This window comes from Diaporthe amygdali (assembly GCF_026229845.1).
Source record: "Diaporthe amygdali strain CAA958 chromosome Unknown NODE_33_length_508711_cov_65_296071, whole genome shotgun sequence".
Taxonomy (NCBI): Eukaryota; Fungi; Ascomycota; class Sordariomycetes; order Diaporthales; family Diaporthaceae; genus Diaporthe; species Diaporthe amygdali.
Genome location: NW_026517053.1, coordinates 350,154 through 369,927, shown reverse-complemented (window position 1 = coordinate 369,927; position 19,774 = coordinate 350,154). Strand labels below are relative to the sequence as shown.

The following is a 19,774-nucleotide window of genomic DNA, read 5'->3' as shown; positions in this document are numbered from 1 at the left end:
GTGTCACGTTACCCCCAAAGTTCGGTCACTCGAACTCCTTGAATAGTCCTGTCCTGAGTCGCTTGTGCCGATATAAACTAACACAAGATGGAATTTGGCCAAGTGCATATATTTTTAACTGCGATTTGACAACGGAAGCAGACATCGCAACCATGTTTTGTGCATCGGAGTCTCCAACCCCGATCTCCGGGTCCATGCTGTACACAGCAACAGTCACGGGCTTTGGAAAGGGTTTGCGGAGCGTCGAAACGTATTTGGTAAGATCATATGATTATTCAATAAGTCCGCCAACAATATCCTATTTCTCAACCACGGGCACATTCGTCACAAGCGGGTATCAAACGACTGGGATTCTGTGGGCTATGGCTGTCATGGTAACGTCTATGGTAGGTCTTCTTTCTCACACCCTAGTGTTATCTTCGTCTTCCTCAGATTTTCGTGGTTGCAACAACCTGTTCTAAGACCGTTGGGTAGAGCGCAAGCAGTGGGCAAATAACTGCCACTAGCCTAGTGACCAGCAGCCAGACCGGGACAACTTCGGCAGCATCTTCGAGCACCGACCTTTCCGCAGGAGCGGCAGCAGGAATCGGCGTCGGGGCTGGGGCTGTAGTGGTGTTGTTGGCGTGTGGGGCCTGGTTGTTTTATCGACGTAAAATGATAAGTGGGCGGGCATTGGGCCCAGAGAACGGGAGCCGTGGTACTGGTGCTGCTGTGCAACAGCTCAAGCCGCCGGAGAGTGGAAGAGTCAGGGCGGTGCCGTTGGATGGACCGCTTTTTGAACAGTATAATGGTGCTGAAAGGGTGCATGAATTGGAACCACTGCCTCCCAGACCGAATGAATCGTGGTAGATATGGGAAATGCAAATGATTAAGGATACCGACCTGTGAGAAGGTCCAGGTTCACTGGTACGTCAAGGCGGCATCCAAGAGGCAGACGACAGGAGTGGAGAATAACTTATTTGAGACTAATACAGCCAACGGAGAAAGCTCCGTGGCAACAAAATTAGGTCTGGAATATTAATCAGAACCCTGACAATTTTATTGCTTCACTGGCTTCTTTCTCCGTGAAGACTTTATATTCAAAAACAATCTCCCAGGAGGCTGGGACTTTGTTGATGAGACAGCCGCCTGGACGTTCAATGTGTCATCTTGCATGGCGACGGTGCCGGTTCTTGCCAAGAGAAAACTTAGCGACGTTGTCGTGCGGCATTGACAATAGATCCGGCGTGGACCAACCATCTTGAATGATAGTTTCGTGGACTCAGTTTTAGAATTTGAGCTGTTTGGGGACTCTGGCAGCGTCGAAATTTTGGAAGTATTTTTATTTACTGTGTAATGATTTAAATTCTCTTCTGGTGCAACCCAGTGCGGTAAATGACTCGGACACAACCCTGTGGAGAGTACTTCAGTTTCCTAAGATCCCTAGTTATATGCATGCCTTGACCAGCAATTATCCTCCAATAACAATATTTGTCCATGCCGCCGAGACTCACACAATCAATGTGTTGTTCCCATTATAAAGCCACTCGACAACGCAGCATGTCATCGAGAATATTGAGCCCGGGTATGGCTTGATCAGAGGACAGCAGTGTAGCTTTAGAGAGTCTTTAGGACTTTGAATGCTTGATCTGTTTATTACATGGGATGGTGGCGAGCAGTAAATACCCGGTGTTGTGTGTTTCTGAAATTTTCTTTTCCCACCTCTGCTTTGTATTCTCATCACAAGCTGGCGGCGACGTTGACTTTGGCATCAATGTAACACCCAATTTCCTCCCACATTCAGCGCGCAGAAGTTTGGGCATCAGCTGGCGGACAAATCGTAGCACATCAAGCAATTGCCAAGTCAACCTGTTCAGACCAATATACGATGCTCCAGGGGTTAATGAGACTTATATCAGAGGCTTTATACATGTGAACTTTGGTTTAGCAGTCTTAGGTTGAAGCATTTATATTAATAATGCTGTATTGAGGTGGTCTGGCGAGTGAGGTATCCTAATTCTAGGATGATATTCCTTGGTCGTTTACTTTTCGGTCGTATTTTTCCGGAACGAGCCGTCTGCAATGGCCACGGGTAACCCTGGAGGTTGCTCATAAATACGGAACGTTCTAAAGCGCGGGGTGGGACAGATCACATCCTTGTCATTTCAAGTACAGCACAAGCACCAGGAGAAGATGACGGTAATTGATTTAAGATAGATGTGAAGTTGAGAAAAGACAGGAGTGCCCTCAACGTTGACAAGCACCATGTTTCCCTGCGCTCCTCTCCTTTCATCGTCGCTCGCTCTGCAGTCGCTATCGTTGCCTCCAGTCGCTCGTTCAATATGCTCTCCAGCCATGCTATCGTCTTTGCGCTTTGCGCGTCCTTTGCGCAAGCAGATAAGATGGTACATCCGTCAGTAAAGCAACCAAACCAAGACACGAAGACTGACTTTTGCGACGACAGCTACGTTTCTCTTGCTCACAACTGGTGACCCAACGTCTCGATCCGTGAGTATTACAGCAGAAGCAGCTCATTGAATTTTCCAATCTTACAAATCTGAACAGAGTGGTCCAGCCGGGACAGAACCCATCTCAACATGTACATCAGGTACGCACAGATCATGACAGTAATTTCAACTTAGAACGTCATCTAATTCCGCTTGTACAGATTGTTGGGGGCGTAAGTACTTCCAAGCCTACAAGTATACTCAATCAGAAGACTGGAGCTTAGCAAAATAGAATGCTTTCAATGTCACTATGGACCCAGGTCTCGACATCTCAGCCACAGCAGATTGCACAACATGCACTTTCACTGAGGATATGTCCAACTATTGGACACCAACATTATACTTCCGGGCTCGAAATGGAACTTTCAAACGTGTTCCTCAGATGGCCAATCAGGGCTTCAATGGCGCCGTGAGTACATCTCTGCCTCATAGATTCCTGCGGGTTTCCAGTCTCATCCAGTTCCTCTTCTGACAATCGCCCAGAACGGCGGTATGACAGTCTACTATGTATCGCCTGATGATGCAAGCGTCAACATCACGGCTTTCGCTCCGGGATTTCGCATGGTCGTAGGGGACCCCACCAGCCGAGAACAGAGCTTCAACGGCGCGATGAACTCGTATCGTTGCTATACGGGGAAGAACTTCGAACCGAATCCGTTTGGCGTGTCCGATAATGACACATCCACGTTTCCAACCCAGTACTGCGCTGGTGGTGTGAGGGTCGCGATCTTCTTTCCCACGTAAGGACTACCTACCCACACATACATGATTAACCGGAAAGAATCCATGGGCTAATAGTGATTTTAGGTGCTGGGACGGCGTCAACCTCGACAGTGCCGATCACAAGTCTCACGTCGCATTTGGGTACAACGGATGTCCCGCCTCACATCCCGCCCGTCTCCCCCAAGTGTTCTTCGAAACAGTATGGGACACAGGCGTCTTTCCCCAGTCTGAGTGGCCGGAGGATGGCAGCCAGCCGTTTGTGTGGGCACAAGGGGACGCGACAGGATACGGTCACCACGCTGATTACCTATTCGGCTGGAAGGGTGACTCGCTGCAGCGGGCTGTGGATGCGAGATGCGACTTTACTGGGTGCACGGAACTGCAGACACAGAACTTTGCGACAGGAAACACGTGTGTCCAAGAGCCGATAGTAAAGGAGCAGATCGATGGCTGTAAGTATCACAATTTGTTGAACACTACAGTAAACTACAGGTGCTGACGGTAACACAGGGCTCGACACTTTGCCAGGGAACTTGACGGTCAACTAACCATAGAAACAAGCCGCTTTTGTACACAGAGATCAGGCAGTTGAGAAAAGTAGACCAGGAACCAGCTCTGTGCTGAGCGTGAATACAATTATAAGCATACCTGGCAATTGCTAGCTTCTGTATTATGATCGATAAAAGGGCGCAGTTCGTGACGACACTGTGGTATTGGGTTGATTCCAGAATGAAAGACGCCACTAGAGTCCTCGACAGGAAACTGCAAATTGTGGTGGCAAAACCCAAGAGACGGGGTTGTGAGGCGGGAGGCAATGCAATACTTTGACAATTTCAGATCCTTCAATGCACGTCTTCTGCACATATTCGCTGCAACTGCAGAAGCCGCTATATCAAGTGAATTGAATCGCCGGTCTAGGACAGGTAAGACGTTGCACCCGATGCAAGCATTTTGGCAGCAGCTTGGGGGGGGGGGGCTGCAACGACTGGGGATAAATACGACCCAAGAAGTGTGGTCTAGAAGTGGCTTGTCGTTTTCCGTAGAATTAGACATAAATTACCTACTTCACCCCAAGTAGGACTGGTTATAGGCTGGTTATAATATTATTACGACAGCGCGCCCGGCTGCTCGCTACCCGTGTGCCTACCCACCCAAGTAACCACCTTGATCATCATTGGAAGCTCTCCTTGAGAATATCCGGTTTCCTGTCGTTCAGATCCAAGATCATTTGCCCAAAGAGGCCGTTTGCCCATGAGAACCTAAGCGACGGTAGGGAAAAGAAATTGTCAGCAAGTGTCACTTTCTCTATCGCAACGATGCACTAAATGAAGGAAACGATGACGCGCGGAATTCAACTTTACTTACCACTGTCTGGTCCAATCGCTCTGGTTGAAGGAGTTGATGCTCTCGTGAACCAGACCGAGCCCATCCGTGCTCGAGACGATTTCTTTCAATGCGCTAACGATCTCGGCATCATTATCGGTAGTCAGGATCCTGACGATACTCGCCATCGGCCATGCCATACCCGGTCCTTGGTGTGGCCCCCCAACGGCATTAATCACCGGGCCTCGCATGAAGTATGGGTTTCCGTTGATACCAGAGTTGCTGTTCTCGTCCAAGATGATCGATCTGGTATTCTGATAAACTTCGTCGCTGGCATCGAGGAAGCCCAGAAAGGGCGCAGATAGGATAGAGGGTATATTAGCGTCATCCATAACCACTGCAGAGCCGAATCCATCGACTTCATAGGCGTAGACTTGTGTCCCTGTATTGGGGTCGGTGATAATGCCGTGGGACTGAATAGCCGATCTAATGGAATCTGCCATGTTGCTCATCTGCGCTGCCAGGTCGGCTCCCCCCTCGAGTTTGGCCATGATTTCAGCCGTGCTGCTCAGGTATCGGCTGAACATCATGTTGGCTGGTATGAACAGCTGGAAGATAGTGCTATCGTCGCTCGGCCTGAAGGCGCTTCTAACCAGCCCCGTGCCGTTGCCCACGGGCGACCCCAGTCCGTCGTTGGCAAGCGTCTCAGTGGCGCGCGTGGTGAGGCGGGTGAAGGTATAGGGGCTGTTTAGAACCTGCCCGTCGGCTCCGTACGTCGGGGTCAACATTTCCGTAGCGGTGTTCAGTACTGCCTTTACTGCGTCAACCCATTGAAATTTGCCAAAGAAGTCCAGATCGCCCGTGGAATTATAGTAATTAGTCGACACCTCTAAGAAGGAAGCGAGGGAATCCAGCTCGTATTTGCACTCGAATACGCTTGTGTTGCTGTATGCGGGCACAACAGTATCCTCTGATGCCGCGCTGTTCACCGACCCTTCTACCCCTGACTCAACCGGAGGCTGGAAGGAGTTGCAGTACGGGCTGGTTAGGAGGTACCTCGCCTGCAGATTAATGACGCCCCTATACAGGCTAGCAATGCTATCTGCGCTGTCGTCGGCCTTCAGCACAGGCAGGTAGCTCTGCATCTGGTTTGCTGAGTCACGCAACCACATAGCATTGATATCACCCGTAATGACGAAGGTGAGCTCCTCCTCGCTGTTATTAGCTGCGTACCCTTTCCACCTGATGGCCGTGTCGAGTGTATTAGGATAGCTGTTCTGAAATAGCCTATATAGGTCCGGGTCGGTGATCACGCCGGCCATGGACGTTATCACATCCTCGACGTCCGAGGAGTTGAACGTCCGGCAGGACGGGGACGGGCGCATATACGAGAGCTGGTACGTGCCGTTGGAGAAGGGCTCATGGCGCTTGGTCGAGTACTCCGAGTAGTCCGGGCATTCTTGGGACTGTGCCAGCCCCAAGAGGAGGGCGGCCTGGACGAAAGGGGTTGTCTGGAGCATGATGACGAGAGGGGTCACCGAGGCACCAGAATTCGCCCGAGCTGAGGAGGTTGAGGCTCGACAACCTGCTGAACGGAGATATATATGGTGCAGCAGCAACAACTCCAAGAGCAAGAGCAGGAGCAGTATCGGCTGTGGGCTACGGCGGCTCGTGCCATGATTTTGTACCTGAGGAGGTTCGGGAGCGACGAGAGTATGATTGCATTAGCTCATACCGCATGCTACGTGCAGGGAAGTAACGCGGTGACCTGCAGTGACTGCAAGGATCAAAGAAAAGGTTGATGATCAGGTCCGAGATGAGTAGCGGCCATGCGTGCCCATGCTCGCTGCGGGGGCGATGCTACGTTCCAACGGTTCATGGAGATCATCTGAACTCGCTAGGTTTTCGTCGTTTCCGCCCCACATCCTCCCCTCTAGTGTATATACTGCCGCCATTCGCTTCTAGTACGTCCAGTGACCTAGGCATCGGGTGGCTTGGTAGGTCGCAAAGGCCAGTAGAATTAAAGCAAGAGAAATCAACATTTGATGGCCTTGGTGAAAACGTCAGCAATCAACACGTGGGCATAATGCTTTGGAGCAGATACACTGCAGAAACCCCAACACAGGTTCGGATGAGATCCACTGCGGAGAACCTGGAGTTTACATACAGATTTGGGATAGGATGCGGAGAAGCTGCCCACGATGCCCACAGTCTGACTCGGGGTTATGAGATGAACAGTCGGTCTTGCTTGGAATCGGCTAATTAGCTTAAGATATCGGATGCCTTGGAGCTTCAAAAAAAAAAAAAAAAGGTGTTGTCTGATGAACACCCAAATCTTAATCTTGTTTGTTACCGACGCCAACAATGAAGCCAGCGAGATCGCTGAAAGCATTGAATGCATAGCTAACGATCAGCACCCTGTGTCTTCCTGTCAGCTACCAAACATTCAGCACCTGCATTGGGTATCAAGAGACCACCGCGCCAGGGAATATATTGCTGATTTTCCCAATGGCATCTGCTAGGCCTACGTGGTCGACTTGACCGAGAATACCGGCTGTTGAGGGAGGACACAATGGGCCAGGTTCGAGATACAGCTAGCAACATGCTCGAACGCCTTCGCAATCCCGGCAGTAAAGAACACCGACAATCACGAACCATCGCGAGAACCAGCATGTATTCAGATACCACCCTTCAAAAACTCTAACCTGGATGAAGACCAAGGGCTGAAATTAAAGGTCAGGTGCAGGCGGCCCGATAGCGAGGAAGATGGATGGCAAGGAGAGATGACTGTGGTGGAAGCAATGCTCCTAGGAGGCTTCAACCTGGGGGATTGGCCTGCACTCACGACGTGTCTGGCATGGTACAGTTCTTCGTAGTGGCTGAATCAGCTGTTCAAATCGAAATTTCTGCCGACAAGCAGACTTTTATCAGTCCGCCTGCTGCTCAAGCGAAACACGATCAAGGGACAGTAGACTTCAATCTTAAACAGCTCACGCTCTCATCGGTCGTCGACTTTCTCTACGTCAATTTGCACCTCGTCAACAATTCACGGACAGATATTGGTCGTGTTCTGCGATGATTTCGTGAGATCGGGCCTCTCCCATCTCGGCATTCGGTTGAGTTCCTTGGCGCTCTGCTGGCATCGTTCCAGTAAACTCTTGACGACTTTCAACAGTCGTCTCAGAAGCCAGACCTGCCATTTACGAACCTTATTGCCTCGTTACGAACCTTATTGCCTCACAGAGCGTGAGTAATAGAAGTGAGTTCGCGTTCTCGCAAAACATTCAGCACAGCAGGCTTCATGCCATCCAAAAATGGCTTGCTGGGCCCCATACTGCGATTCCTGGCTTTTCAGGAGCATCACGGTCAATCGAAGCACTCGAGTCCATGAGGCTGGCCGGTATGAGTCATTCTGGGCGTTCAAAACTTCACATCTTCTAATTGAAGGACATACGCGGCGCTATCATCGCAGACCTCAGTGTAAATTTTGCGTACTGAGTGAAACTCTCGTGCGAACTTCGTAGTCGTGACACCAATGTCGGCTTGTTGAAAACAGCGACGGCGACCGCCCTTGCGGACAATATAGCGCTGATTCTGGTTTCATCAAGCTTTTTCAGTGTTCGACTAACATCATACTTTGTTAAGATACGGGTGAGACTCTAGGCTCACATCCAGACAGTTATACTGCCCTCTACCGAACAGGCTATCCTTTTCGGTGATCACCTCCAGCTGCACTTATAGATACATAACAATTAGCTTCTGATTAGAAGCCTAAGAAATTTTTACACTTGCTTATAAGCTATTCTAGGCTTCCGGTGACCGTACTTAGGACTTAGAGGCTCATGTCTCCTTTCATTTCTGGACCGACAGGTCCAGCTGCAAAGCAGCTACTGAGGAAAGGGTTAATTCCAGACCATCGAACCAGATCATTCATACAAATCGCCGCTGGGCTCTTCATGTCAGTGTACCCATGCTGTTTGCGTGGATGGAGAGCCTGGGTGTCTAGACTTGCACTCGTAGGGCTCTTGGCTTTGATGTGGTGGGTGATTAAGCGAGGGGTTAAGAAGTTTCACAGAAGAGGCTATTATAGGAAAGTTGACACTGAGATACCACTGGATGACCTCGAGCCTTTGATGGGAGGAAATGACTCCGTGGACGAAGCTGAAGATGACTCAAGGCGGTCTCTTGTTTCATAATCAACATCTTCTCTCTTTCTTGCAACACTCTGTAACGTCTGATGCAGCTCGGATGCACCCATAGAAAGCCGGGTGTAGTGGGCTCAACCGCCCATGTCTCAGTGCACCTACAAGAGTCGCATCTCAAGTTATCAGATCTGCGCTTGACTTGCGTATAATCCCACACGGTCTTTGGGGGGACAAAAAGTCCTTAACAGGGTAGTCAAATGGTCCTGGGCAATTCCACAACCCTCCCCCTCCCTTTTTCTCTTATTGTTTGCTCTATCGTTGATTTCCGTCCTCAGGATGCTGTTTATGAGATGGGGGACTGGCTTTGCAACATGTGACGCTTCCAGGCTCGTGGCTACCAACAAGATTAACTGTAGTGCGCAAGATGGAGGTTCAACTGATCTTCTTTATTGAACCGAATTGGTTGCCTATTCACATCAGTTATGCGGACCGAGAATGAGACTTAGAATGTTACTAACCAGGATATCTACTGAAAAGGTGTACCGAAGTATGCATGGGTAAAACCCGCTCTAGCCTAATATGATAGCCGCTGGTTTATTTCTTTGTACCGAATTCACCGATTAACGTTGCATCGTCAAATAACCTCTTGGCAATCCCGCGACCGTCATGGACAGACTGCGGGCGGGCATGCCACGGGCGATCACAGCTTTGGTTTGGCACATACCACTCCTCACTCTTGCCACAAACAATGGGAACGCGGTTCTAACGATCCAGTACATCAAGTGGTCTCGAATCGTCAGAACTCAGCTTTTGTTGTGGGTACCAAGGCATTACCGGAGTAAAGAAACCATAAAGCTGTCTCTACAAATATGGTGAAATCCTCGAATTGCCTTGCGTCTGGCTGGTGCCACCATTTCCTCCTCACCTTGGTCTGTTCATCGGTCTTGTTCGCTCTTCCGACTCATGCCCAAGATGGTCCGCCAGCAGCATATCTCAGGGTTCCCACAGAGCGACAAGCCGCCTGGCATGAACTAGAATACTATACCTTCATCCACTTCGGGCCTAATACCTTCACAGATGAGGAGTGGGGAAGAAGCCAGAGCCCTCCAGACGTCTTCAACCCCGTCGGCCTGGACACAGACCAATGGGCCAAGACATTCGCCGACGCGGGCATGTCGGGCATGATCCTGACAGCAAAGCACCACGATGGCAGTAAGAAGCTTCCGGATACAAGTTTAATCCTTTCAAGAGCAAAAGTCTGCCATCTGTGATCTATTTGATTACTTGCGTCAAGGCCTTTGGTCAGACTGCGGATTCTGAGACGGACCATGGGCACATGGTGGCTTGATTATTCCTCCCAGTTTTCGTAATAGCTTCTGCTTTGTCGCTTTGATAGCTAACAACAGATACTGCAGTGGCGCTTTGGAATACGTCCACGACCACGTACAAGATCGACAACGGCGCGTGGGCCAAGAATCGCACCGCCCTGGGGCTCGAGACCAACGTGGTCCGTCTGGCCGCTGCCTCAGCGAAAAAGTACGGCATCAAGTTCGGCGTGTACCTGTCTCCGTGGGATATCCACCGCGATCCCGCGATGCCAAAGGCCGGCCTCGAGGGCACAATCTACGACGAGCCGCAGATCTTCGGCGATGCGACGGATGGCGACTACAACGCACTGTACGCTACGCAGCTCACCGAGCTCGTGACGATGACGCTCGATGACGGCTCACCGGTCGAGCTGTTCGAAATCTGGCTCGATGGCGCCAGCGGCTCGGACACGGTGCAGACATTCAACTGGACGTGGTTCCGCGACATCATCCGCGAGCACCAGCCGGACGCCATCATGTGGGGCCACCAGGGCGTCGACGCGCGCTGGGTCGGCAACGAGGACGGTGTGACGGTCGCCTCCAACTGGCACACCATCAGCCGCACGCAGGACGACGCGCGCTACGGCGAGGCGGAGCTGCAGACGGGCGTGCGGGACGGGCTGTACTGGACGCCCGCTGAGGCCGACGCCCGTATCCGCGATGGCTGGTTCTGGCACGCCAGCGAGACGCCCAAGACGGCTGAGGCGCTGATGGAAATGTACATGCAGTCTGTGGCCAGGAGCATCAACTTGCTACTTGATGTGCCGCCCGACACGGACGGCGTCATCCAGCAGGTGGATGTTGACTCGCTCGAGGCTTTTAAGGGACTGCGCAACGCCTTCTTCGACCGGGAGATCCTGACACCAGGGCTCAACGCAACCGCGAGCAGCATCCGAAACGGAGACGTGGCACTGTATGGACCGGCGAATGTGATCAACAGTGACACCGCTACGTACTGGGCCGTGAGTGCTAACGAGACCACGGGGTGGGTCGAGATCGATCTCGGTGGTGCGTACTCGGTAGACGCTTTCATAGTCCAAGAGCACATTGCTTTGGGTCAGCGCATTGGTGGTTATACCATTGAAGTTGCCGTGGACGGACAGTATAAGACGGTCGTCAATGGCACTTCGCTCGGATACAAACGGATCGATAGGTTGGGCGCAGCTGCACCGGCCACGCAGATTCGATTCAGTGTCACTCAGGCCAACGCCACACCTCTTCTCCAGAGCGTGCAGGTCTTGGGTGAAAAATCTACCTAGGTACATAATCAATTTATCGCATTCAACCTCATCAAAACCAGCCTTTCAATTTTCAAGTGCAACGAAGCCATGGCAACGACAAGGGGGCTCATGAAAACCCTGTGGCCGCAACTGCCCTAGCCTTACAGCCATCAACCTTGACTGCTTTCTGAGTTAAACAAGTAACATTTTCAAACGAGAAATCCTAGCTGGTAAAAATGCTGCGATGGCGGATTACGTATTATCGAGAAAACCTTTTAAGCTAACTTGAAGGCTGTTCTGGCCCTAGCGTAACAAATCCGGCAGGGTCATCTGAGTCAATTGGATGGTTTGTATTGGAAAAGGCGCCACAGCACTCAGCATCACGGCTTCTTCTGATGAAGTCACAACTTGCAGCAGAGAGCCACTCGGTTATTAGGCACCCGGATCTGAAGTCGCTACGAGGGCAGTAAAGTTGCGCGGCAATCGAACGCAAGAGCGAGGTGCTTTTGAAATTATCACTTTGCATTTCAGAGCCGGGCCTCTTCATATAGCTTCGAAGCCTGCAGCTTGTCTCTATATTCATGTCTCTATATTCATACATCCCTAGAATTTGTCTAAATCATGGTAGATACAAGTCTGTGTTGAAATCCCTTCTGCCTAATGGATATGATGCTAATCCCAGATATTTACCTGTCTTGTCTACTTGCCGGGGCATCCACGACCCCAACCAGTAGAAATGGAACAGCAATCGGCATTCTGTTCAAAGATAACATTAACATAAGTGCATTGCGTAAAACAGGTTCGCTGTTCTTATTAGGACTTACACATTTGGTCCGAGGAATGTTGTAATCAGTGGCACAGTATTTATGTAGCGGACAGTAGATGTTTCCCGGGCCATAGCCTAATTGTCTGAAGCAGGCGGCCTCAGATGAATAGCAGCAATCGAATTCACCGTCGCACTTTGAAACTTGTAAATCAGCTTTCCGCTTGCATAAGATGGAAAATGCGGCAACAGAAGAGTATTGAAAACTGGCTTACATCTGCATTTGGATCACCAACGCCAGGGGCCTTCTGTCTGCTGGCGAGTTCAGTCGGACTGGCAATTGCAACTCCCAGCATGAGTGAGACGATGCTGGCAAGGACGTAGGAGGACTTCATTGTTCTGAAAGTTTGATGAAGTGATTTCTAGCAGTGTAGATGGTGCGTTTTGGGCAGGAACGAGTGACTGGTTTCGAATAGTTTGTAGCGATGAGGAGTGTGAACAAGCGATGTGTTGTAGTATAGATCGAAGAGATTGCAGCCAGTGAATTATGGAGTGATTGCCAGCTTTATATACTGGTAGATACATAGGAGGTATAAGATTTGTCGGACTCACCGACTCTGTCTATTTCTGTATGCAATTTCCCTACCTATGCATTTCAGACCTATGCATTTCAGATGTTTGATAGATTAGAAACGACAAGCTTAGCACTGTTTCATCCAAGCTTTGGGTTCATCCATATGTTGAGGCACTACTAAGTCCCACAGCTACATGTCACGTTTTTGCTGCCGTGCGAGAAGTTCCACATCCCCTCATTCAATGTGAAATAAATAATTGCGTGCATGATCTTGACAAGATTGGTATATGGTTCACAATTGTCACCATGAACAGGTAGAATTGTGTCAAGAAAGTACGTATAACATTTTGTCAAAATACAGGACCCGCTCTGTGTTGACAAACAGCTAAGCTAGCCCTAGCCCTGCCTAGCTTGAATGTCTTAGCACTAAAGTTTAATAGAACTTCCAAGATCGTGCATGACTTGTTAGGTTGCTCGTTTAGGAGCGCCAAGGCGATCTAACTTGCTATTCTGGCAATTGAAATTGTGGCTATGTACTAAGGGACGAAGAATCAAGGGCACTAGTCGAAGAGCGATGGTATGCGCTCGAGCGTAATGAACGGTCGATTCATATATTCCGATGTTGTCATCGTGAAACTATCTCTTACCTTTAGTGTCCAAATTTTTAGTCGCTCAAGCTCTGCAACTGACTCGTTGGCTCTGCGGCTTTGCGCTCAGTTCGTTGCCCAGAACTCTACGCAAAACAATTCTCAAAATAGCAGCACCATGTTGTGGCTATATCCTGCGATCTAAGCGTATTTCAGCCTTGGATGCGATATTAGATGAGCAAAGAATACAAGGACACAATGAAACAGTCTCAACGTGTCGTGTCGAAAGAGAATTGTGCGACTGTGTTCAGGCGCAGACTGTAAGCAGACTAGATTTTGAACACAAGGCAGTTCTTCATGATTCTGTATGAGCGCGAGTAAACTATATAAACAAGAGGATTCCTATCCGACTTTCCAAATATATTCTCTTCCTTGCCATCAGCTCTTTACACATTAAACCTCCAGCTTTAAGATTTCATTCAAGAATTTCGACACACTTTTATTGCAAGACTCCGCCCAGCTCAGACTTTCACAATGCAGCCCACCAATGCTCTGCTTGCTCTCGCGTTCTTTGCCAGTGCCGCAAATGCTGCGGTAAGTTCTGCTCCTGCTTTTCACGGCTTTCAAGCCTTGAAAAAACAGCAAGATACAAACGAGCTTAGTGTTGACGTGACCTTCTTAGTGTATGATTGCTGGCAGCATTGACCCGAATTGCTGCTGGGGCGGAAAAGATAACGTCGATGCCTGCAATCGACAGGGAGCGTGTAATGTTGGTGGAGACACAGACAACTATTGTGCCAAGTTTGGCATCACACCAGCACAATGCGTAAGTCTACCTCTTCTTAACTTATGCTGGGCAAATATTGTCTTTTGAATCAATCGCTGACATTTGACTTATTGTCCTACTACAGGATGCTGATTGTTGCGATACACGGACAAAGAAGGGGAAGCCTTGCCCTAAGGGCAGGAATGCTTGTGATCGGAAGACAGGTTGCCCCAACCGTTTGTAAAGTCGATGTACTTTAAACGCCCTTTGATAGGATCATTGAATTGTAGATTCACAAAAATCACAGCTAGTCACCAGTTGGAATTGCTGAATTTATGATGTTTCTGCCTGTCCTTGGTTTCCCAAATCTCTCATTGTTGTCATCAACATCAACCGAGTACTATCCCGCTCGATACTCGTGCCCTTTTCGAGTTATGATAGCTTGTTGCCGTCTCAACCGCTTTCAACGACGCCGCTCAGCGTGAGCGAGAGGCTAAAGATGACGAGGCTATTGGCAAGAGAGCGAAACAATCATACGCTTCAAGTCGACTTTATATTGGAAAAAGCATTGAAGATATAATACCAAAAGTGATGATCATGAATTGGACAATTCATACGTAGCCATTCAAGATGTCAGAGTTACCAGTCTGAAATATCTACTGCAATAAGACCGACTTGCAACATCTATATCGCGTAAACGTGCTCGTCACATAGCTACGCCTCATCACCAAGAAAGCCCAAACCTCGGCTTTAACCCGTTCTTGCTTCATCTCTCAGGCAAAGGATGTCTGGCTAGAGACGCTGCTTCAGCAGATCTTGGCGGAGCAGGTGAAATGATCGGGCTTTTCTCAATTCCTTGCCTGAAATCGTGCTCTCACCAAGAATTGTGTACTCTGGCCGCTTTTTGCAGATAATTGTATATGATATAAGTCAATTTCCTGCTTAAGTTCACATGTTTACTTCAGAGATCCAAGAATCTAGCAGCGCCTTAGAATTGACATGAGTAACGTTCAGTCTTGATAAAGCCGGACAAATCCCATTATACTCCCAATTTGGCTCAACCTGTGGGCCAGATTCGAATGAGGATAGGAGCACTGTTATTTTGTGTGCTCTCAGAGATCCGTTACTGCTGCATAAAACATTATTGATTGGCGCCAAGGGCTCAAATGTATTGTCTGTTGACTTGAGATGTTGCAGCAAGCGCCCGGTTCCTTCGTCCGGCCTCGTTCTCAGGAGGTGCAAAAATTCTTTACAAGCCCTGAGATGCTTCTCTAAAATCTCAATTAGCCTTTTCATGAGGCCAAACTCTTTGTCTCCACCGCAGTTGATGTAGCTAAAGTGACTTTGATTCGCCAAGCATCGGCCACATGCTGGGCGCTGACCATCGCACGATTTTGATCTTTGGTCAGTATATTTGGAGACGCGTCAACTCTAGGGGTCAAAATCAGTAGAAAAGCCGCAGCAAGTTAAACTATCAATGTCCATATCTATAAATGTGGCTACTATGCCAATAGGGCCTCCCGCGTTTTGCCACATCCGCTTGCTCGTTGGTCTAATAGTACGTCGTCTCGGGCGAAGAAGCTCACATCCATTTTAGGTACAGCATCCCTGACTAGTAATTTCTGACCGGCACCTTTAGTGCGAGTAAGTAACTGTGCGTGCTGTGTTACCTTCAACGGGGTACTCGTTCACTAATGCGGAGCAAGCCAAATCATTGATTATAGTGTAGTACACAGCTATAAGTCGGTGAATCATGATGATTAGTGTGTATAATGTGTCAATGAAGCACAATAGCACTAGGTGGGCCAAGTGTGGGAATCAGATGAACCTTGCAGAAGAGCAACATTCTGGGCCGACCAAAAGGGCCGTTCGAGCGTTATACGCAGAAACCCGCAGTTGACGCGACCTTCTGCTCGCCTGGCGCGAGCCTTCTGATAGTTGGGCTGGATTTTCCCAATGCGTTGTGCATTCGCGGGGCTTTTTCCTTCCCTCTTCTCTCCTTAAGCTTAGCATACCCGTACATAGCGCCATTAAGACAGTTTCTAAAGTTGGAAGCCTCGGTGATCTGATTGAGTTGGGGACCGCCTATTTCCCTGTAGTTGAAATAACCTGCCTAATTGACTGAGGTTTGTAGCTCAAGGTCGGGTAGCGGCCCGATGTATCCTATCTATGCTTGTGTGCGCTGAGTTTAAATTCTATAAAGTAGTGCAATCTTAAAGCCTTTCTAAAGCTACATAGCAATACTTGGGAACCACACTCATTTCAAGTCTCGCATCCTTCGAAGCGAACTTGCCCTCCATCTTCTTGAATCGAAAGTTCCACAGGAGCAGCGCGATGACATTCCGAATTTGCATGTATGCCAGCTTTTGACCAAAGCACTTCCTCGGGCCAAGCCCGAATGCCAACGTGGGCCCTGCTCTGGGGTTGAAAGATAGCTGCCCGTTCTCGTTTTCTACGAGCCATCTGTCGGGCCTGAATGTCGCGATATCCTCAGGGCTCCACGATGGGACGTTGGACTTTTTGCGGCGCTCTTCGGTGTGCAGCCCCTCTGGGCAGGGAATCGCAGGCTGAGCGACACCTGGGCCTCCTGTGGGGATGAGGATCTCGGTGCCTTTAGGAATCGGCACGCCAAGCAGCGTCGTGTCACACATGGTATCTCGCTTGTCCTGGAAAAACGGCGGCCATATGCGAAGCGTCTCCTCGGCGAAAGCCTCGAGGTGAGGAAGGTGACTCTTGTTGATCTCATTGGTGTTTGGCTGCCGCTTCTCCTCAACCGCGGCGGAGAACGCGCCGTGGAGTTCCTCACGGATCGTCTCCTGCCACTGGGGGTAGTCTCCAAGGTACCTAGTCATCCCTGTATAACAGAGCCTTGTCAGTCTCTGTCGGCTCGCGGGAAACTTGAAATGCGCAGCCTCACAGCTGATACTTGTTGCACTGGTTTCATGACCGGCTGTATAGTAACCAAATATCTGAGCTAGTGTTAGCGAGGACGCCGAGTATAGCCAGTTTGGTGCCTTTAGACCGAATTGCGGTGGAACACTTACCTCGTCTATTATGCGCCCGTGAAAGTAGTCAGGTTTACTTCCGTGTTTCTCAGCATACTGTTTTTCCCTGAACAGTATCTGGTCCAGTGCTGACATCATCACAACTTCGCCTTTGCCCTCCATCCGAGCCAGAGCCTTCTGAATCTCGTTTGTAAACACTTTTCTTACAACTTTAAATGCATTTCTCAAAGCCGGATCTGTCAGCATCCGCAGCTTGTGCTGGATCGGGGCGTTGATAGACCGGGCCTGTTCGCCTTGGTACTCTGTCAGTCGATGAAAGGCCGCAAGTGTTGGCTGATCAGGCGCTCGTGGGATGTTGACGAAGCCGTCTTTTCTCTCCTTTACAATTAAATGTTTCAGTCCCTCAGTGAATTTCAACTGGTGACTGGTGGAACTCATGGTGTCTTCAATAGCAAAGGCAGCTCCGTTAACCATATCAGAAACGCAGTCGAAGATATCCTTGATCGCATCGAATGGTCGACCGTTGGCATGTTGCGCTTTAACTTCCCAAAGTGTCACCAGCATTGAAGCATAACGATATACCTGAGGCGCAGATACCTGCACGTAGAATTAGTGTTCGATTGAGAAATATTTCGACCTGACTTTATTTCTAGGGGTTTGTGTCTCTTGGAATTTGTTCTAGGTACATACCTCATTCAGAAACTTAGGTGTCATTAGGTCACGGATGAGCTCCTTGCTCCTCTTGTATTCTGGGGAACCTGATGGCTTGGTAATGTGGAATTCGGGAGACACCTGTCCAAACAACCACTTGAACCCTTTTCCGCGGTTGAACTCTTTGGTTCGTCGAACCATTAAGTCCTCGATTTCCATATAGTCGGAGATAATGACAGCGGGTGGTTGTAAGGGCTTGATCCAGACCTGGACCATCGGGGCGTTTTTCTCGGTGAGCTTCTTGAAAAACCAGGGAACAATGTTGCCATCATTATCCTTTGCAAATCTCAACATTTCGGGCACGTTACCCAAGAGGCTTTTAGATGCGGCCTCATCGTACGGAATGCCGGGGATTGGTTTGGGTAAGGCCCAGCGGTAGGCCAGGTACAGTAGTGTTCCAATTGTCACCAAGGCGGCGATCGGCACAGAGGCTGTTCGTGATGATCCGCTTGGCGTGGTTACCACCATACTGGCATGATTCAGCAGAAGTTCGGTTTGGTTGGACATGTCGCGATGCTTGTATCTAGAGAATGAGAATATCAATAGTTAACTGGCTAGGTATAGTGTTATAATGTCACTGATCTTGACTACACATATATATGCAAAATCTCAAGCCAGAGCCTGTATCAAGTCTTGCATTTCTCGAAGTCAAGTAGAGCGACAAGTCGGCGTCGGCTTCAAACTGCAGCCCGAGATTGCCGCAGGCAGGCTACCGACATAAATTAGGTCAGTGGCTACCACTGTTTGAGGGCCTGTCTTCGAATATTCTCAGGCGGGGCCAGCGGAAAGCAAAACACCTTACCCCACTCTACCCCCCTGTGCTGCGGCGCACAAGAGTACTTAGCTGGGATACCCCAGCGTTGCAAGCAGCTATTGGTAGAGATCCTAAAGCAGATTCCATCGTATTTATACGGCTGATTCCACCGTATTTATACGACAGGTTCGTGGTCGTTGAATGGTGTCATCCATAATTCAGACGGGCTCGCCGTCAACGCCAACGCCTAGTTTAGCCGGTGTGGCCGGGTTCAGGACATCCAGGGCACACTTGGCATGTCCAGCATGGCGATTGGTATCTGGACACCGCTCGTCAGGGATTGCAAATGTCGTAGTTTGACACATCATTTGGTCAGTAGAAGTATACAATGCATTCTCGCTATAGACTATCTTCTGTATGACAACCTCTTAGCTTTCGAAGAAGACTCTAAGGGTTTTGCTTATGAGAGATTTTCCATGTACATTATACTTCTGTCATTCTTCACATCACATTGATCTTCTTTTGAGATCCTGGTGAGGTTTATATAGGACCTGAATCCTACTGAATGTGAACATTTCGGAATGCGCAATGCCTCCAGCTCGTTATTCTCAACTGTCGGGTATGTGAGCGGCTTGTTCCTAGTGAGCCAGAAAAGTTTGTCGTCACAGTACGAGTGTTCATTTTAACACGGCATCGATTGACGCCTATTGTTCCGTTCCTTGACTAGGGCAATGTTTTTGAGGGAATGTGTGTGTGTGTGTGGGTATGTGGCTCCGTATGTCGTACTTCTTCTGTAACCCCCTCCCTCCCTCGCGTCGTCCGGCGCTTCGGCCTTCAGTTCGAGTGCCGGAGACTGAGAACGTCTCCGTACGGATCCTCAGAGGTCCTAACCGAAGGTTTGGTTTGCACAACTTTGCAGGCATCCCAAATGTCAATTCTCATTGCACTTTTCTCATTCATGAGCTTGGGTCAACCAAGTCTCACTTTGCGTAGAAGTCAAAAGTTGACATTTGGAATGTCTGCGTAGGAATAGGTCGGATGAACTGCCTGCTCTTCACTCGGGCTCGGGGCCAGGTTCTCAGTTTGATTGTCGAACCAATTTCAATACAGAGTGGTTACAGATGTGTGCATGTGCGGTGTGCACAAAATAGGGTGCATCCACGTCATTTAAACTTCGTCGGCCAAGATGGATTTAAAAGCATAAGTCCAGGATGTTCATGCCTCCTTAATGCCGATTTTAGTTAACGCCATAAGTATATTACATTTGTATATAATTTCAAGCGTATGCCTCACTTATAGGCTATCCGTGTTTTTTCATGACACCACCGAAACTCAGAGACAACCGACAAC

At 49.3% G+C, this 19,774-nt stretch overlaps 6 protein-coding genes across 6 annotated transcripts; 4 read left to right on the top strand and 2 right to left on the bottom strand.

The window, feature by feature from the left end:
• Positions 1-152: 152 nt before the first annotated feature.
• On the top strand, positions 153-653 carry J7T55_002319 (uncharacterized protein; the record flags this gene model as incomplete). Its single annotated transcript, XM_053132856.1, has 2 exons — positions 153-257; positions 507-653. 2 exons carry the CDS (start codon positions 153-155, stop codon positions 651-653), a joined length of 252 nt encoding a protein of 83 aa, XP_052989290.1.
• A 1,668-nt stretch (positions 654-2,321) lies between these two features.
• Positions 2,322-3,757, top strand: J7T55_002318 (uncharacterized protein; the record flags this gene model as incomplete). The annotated part of the gene is made up of 8 exons (XM_053132855.1): positions 2,322-2,384; positions 2,444-2,487; positions 2,545-2,587; positions 2,648-2,659; positions 2,719-2,895; positions 2,970-3,226; positions 3,294-3,661; positions 3,720-3,757. 8 exons carry the CDS (start codon positions 2,322-2,324, stop codon positions 3,755-3,757), a joined length of 1,002 nt encoding a protein of 333 aa, XP_052989289.1.
• A 623-nt stretch (positions 3,758-4,380) lies between these two features.
• J7T55_002317 (uncharacterized protein) lies at positions 4,381-6,052 on the bottom strand (the record flags this gene model as incomplete). Its single annotated transcript, XM_053132854.1, has 2 exons — positions 4,381-4,468; positions 4,575-6,052. 2 exons carry the CDS (start codon positions 6,050-6,052, stop codon positions 4,381-4,383), a joined length of 1,566 nt encoding a protein of 521 aa, XP_052989288.1.
• A 3,494-nt stretch (positions 6,053-9,546) lies between these two features.
• On the top strand, positions 9,547-11,303 carry J7T55_002316 (lpha-l-fucosidase 1; the record flags this gene model as incomplete). Its single annotated transcript, XM_053132853.1, has 2 exons — positions 9,547-9,889; positions 10,093-11,303. 2 exons carry the CDS (start codon positions 9,547-9,549, stop codon positions 11,301-11,303), a joined length of 1,554 nt encoding a protein of 517 aa, XP_052989287.1.
• A 2,419-nt stretch (positions 11,304-13,722) lies between these two features.
• Positions 13,723-14,791, top strand: J7T55_002315 (uncharacterized protein; the record flags this gene model as incomplete). The annotated part of the gene is made up of 3 exons (XM_053132852.1): positions 13,723-13,782; positions 13,871-14,014; positions 14,732-14,791. The coding sequence occupies 3 exons, from the start codon at positions 13,723-13,725 to the stop codon at positions 14,789-14,791; spliced, it is 264 nt and encodes an 87-aa protein (XP_052989286.1).
• Positions 14,792-16,167: 1,376 nt separating this feature from the next.
• On the bottom strand, positions 16,168-18,177 carry J7T55_002314 (cytochrome P450; the record flags this gene model as incomplete). The annotated part of the gene is made up of 4 exons (XM_053132851.1): positions 16,168-16,808; positions 16,872-16,923; positions 16,999-17,556; positions 17,650-18,177. The coding sequence occupies 4 exons, from the start codon at positions 18,175-18,177 to the stop codon at positions 16,168-16,170; spliced, it is 1,779 nt and encodes a 592-aa protein (XP_052989285.1).
• Positions 18,178-19,774: the final 1,597 nt, after the last annotated feature.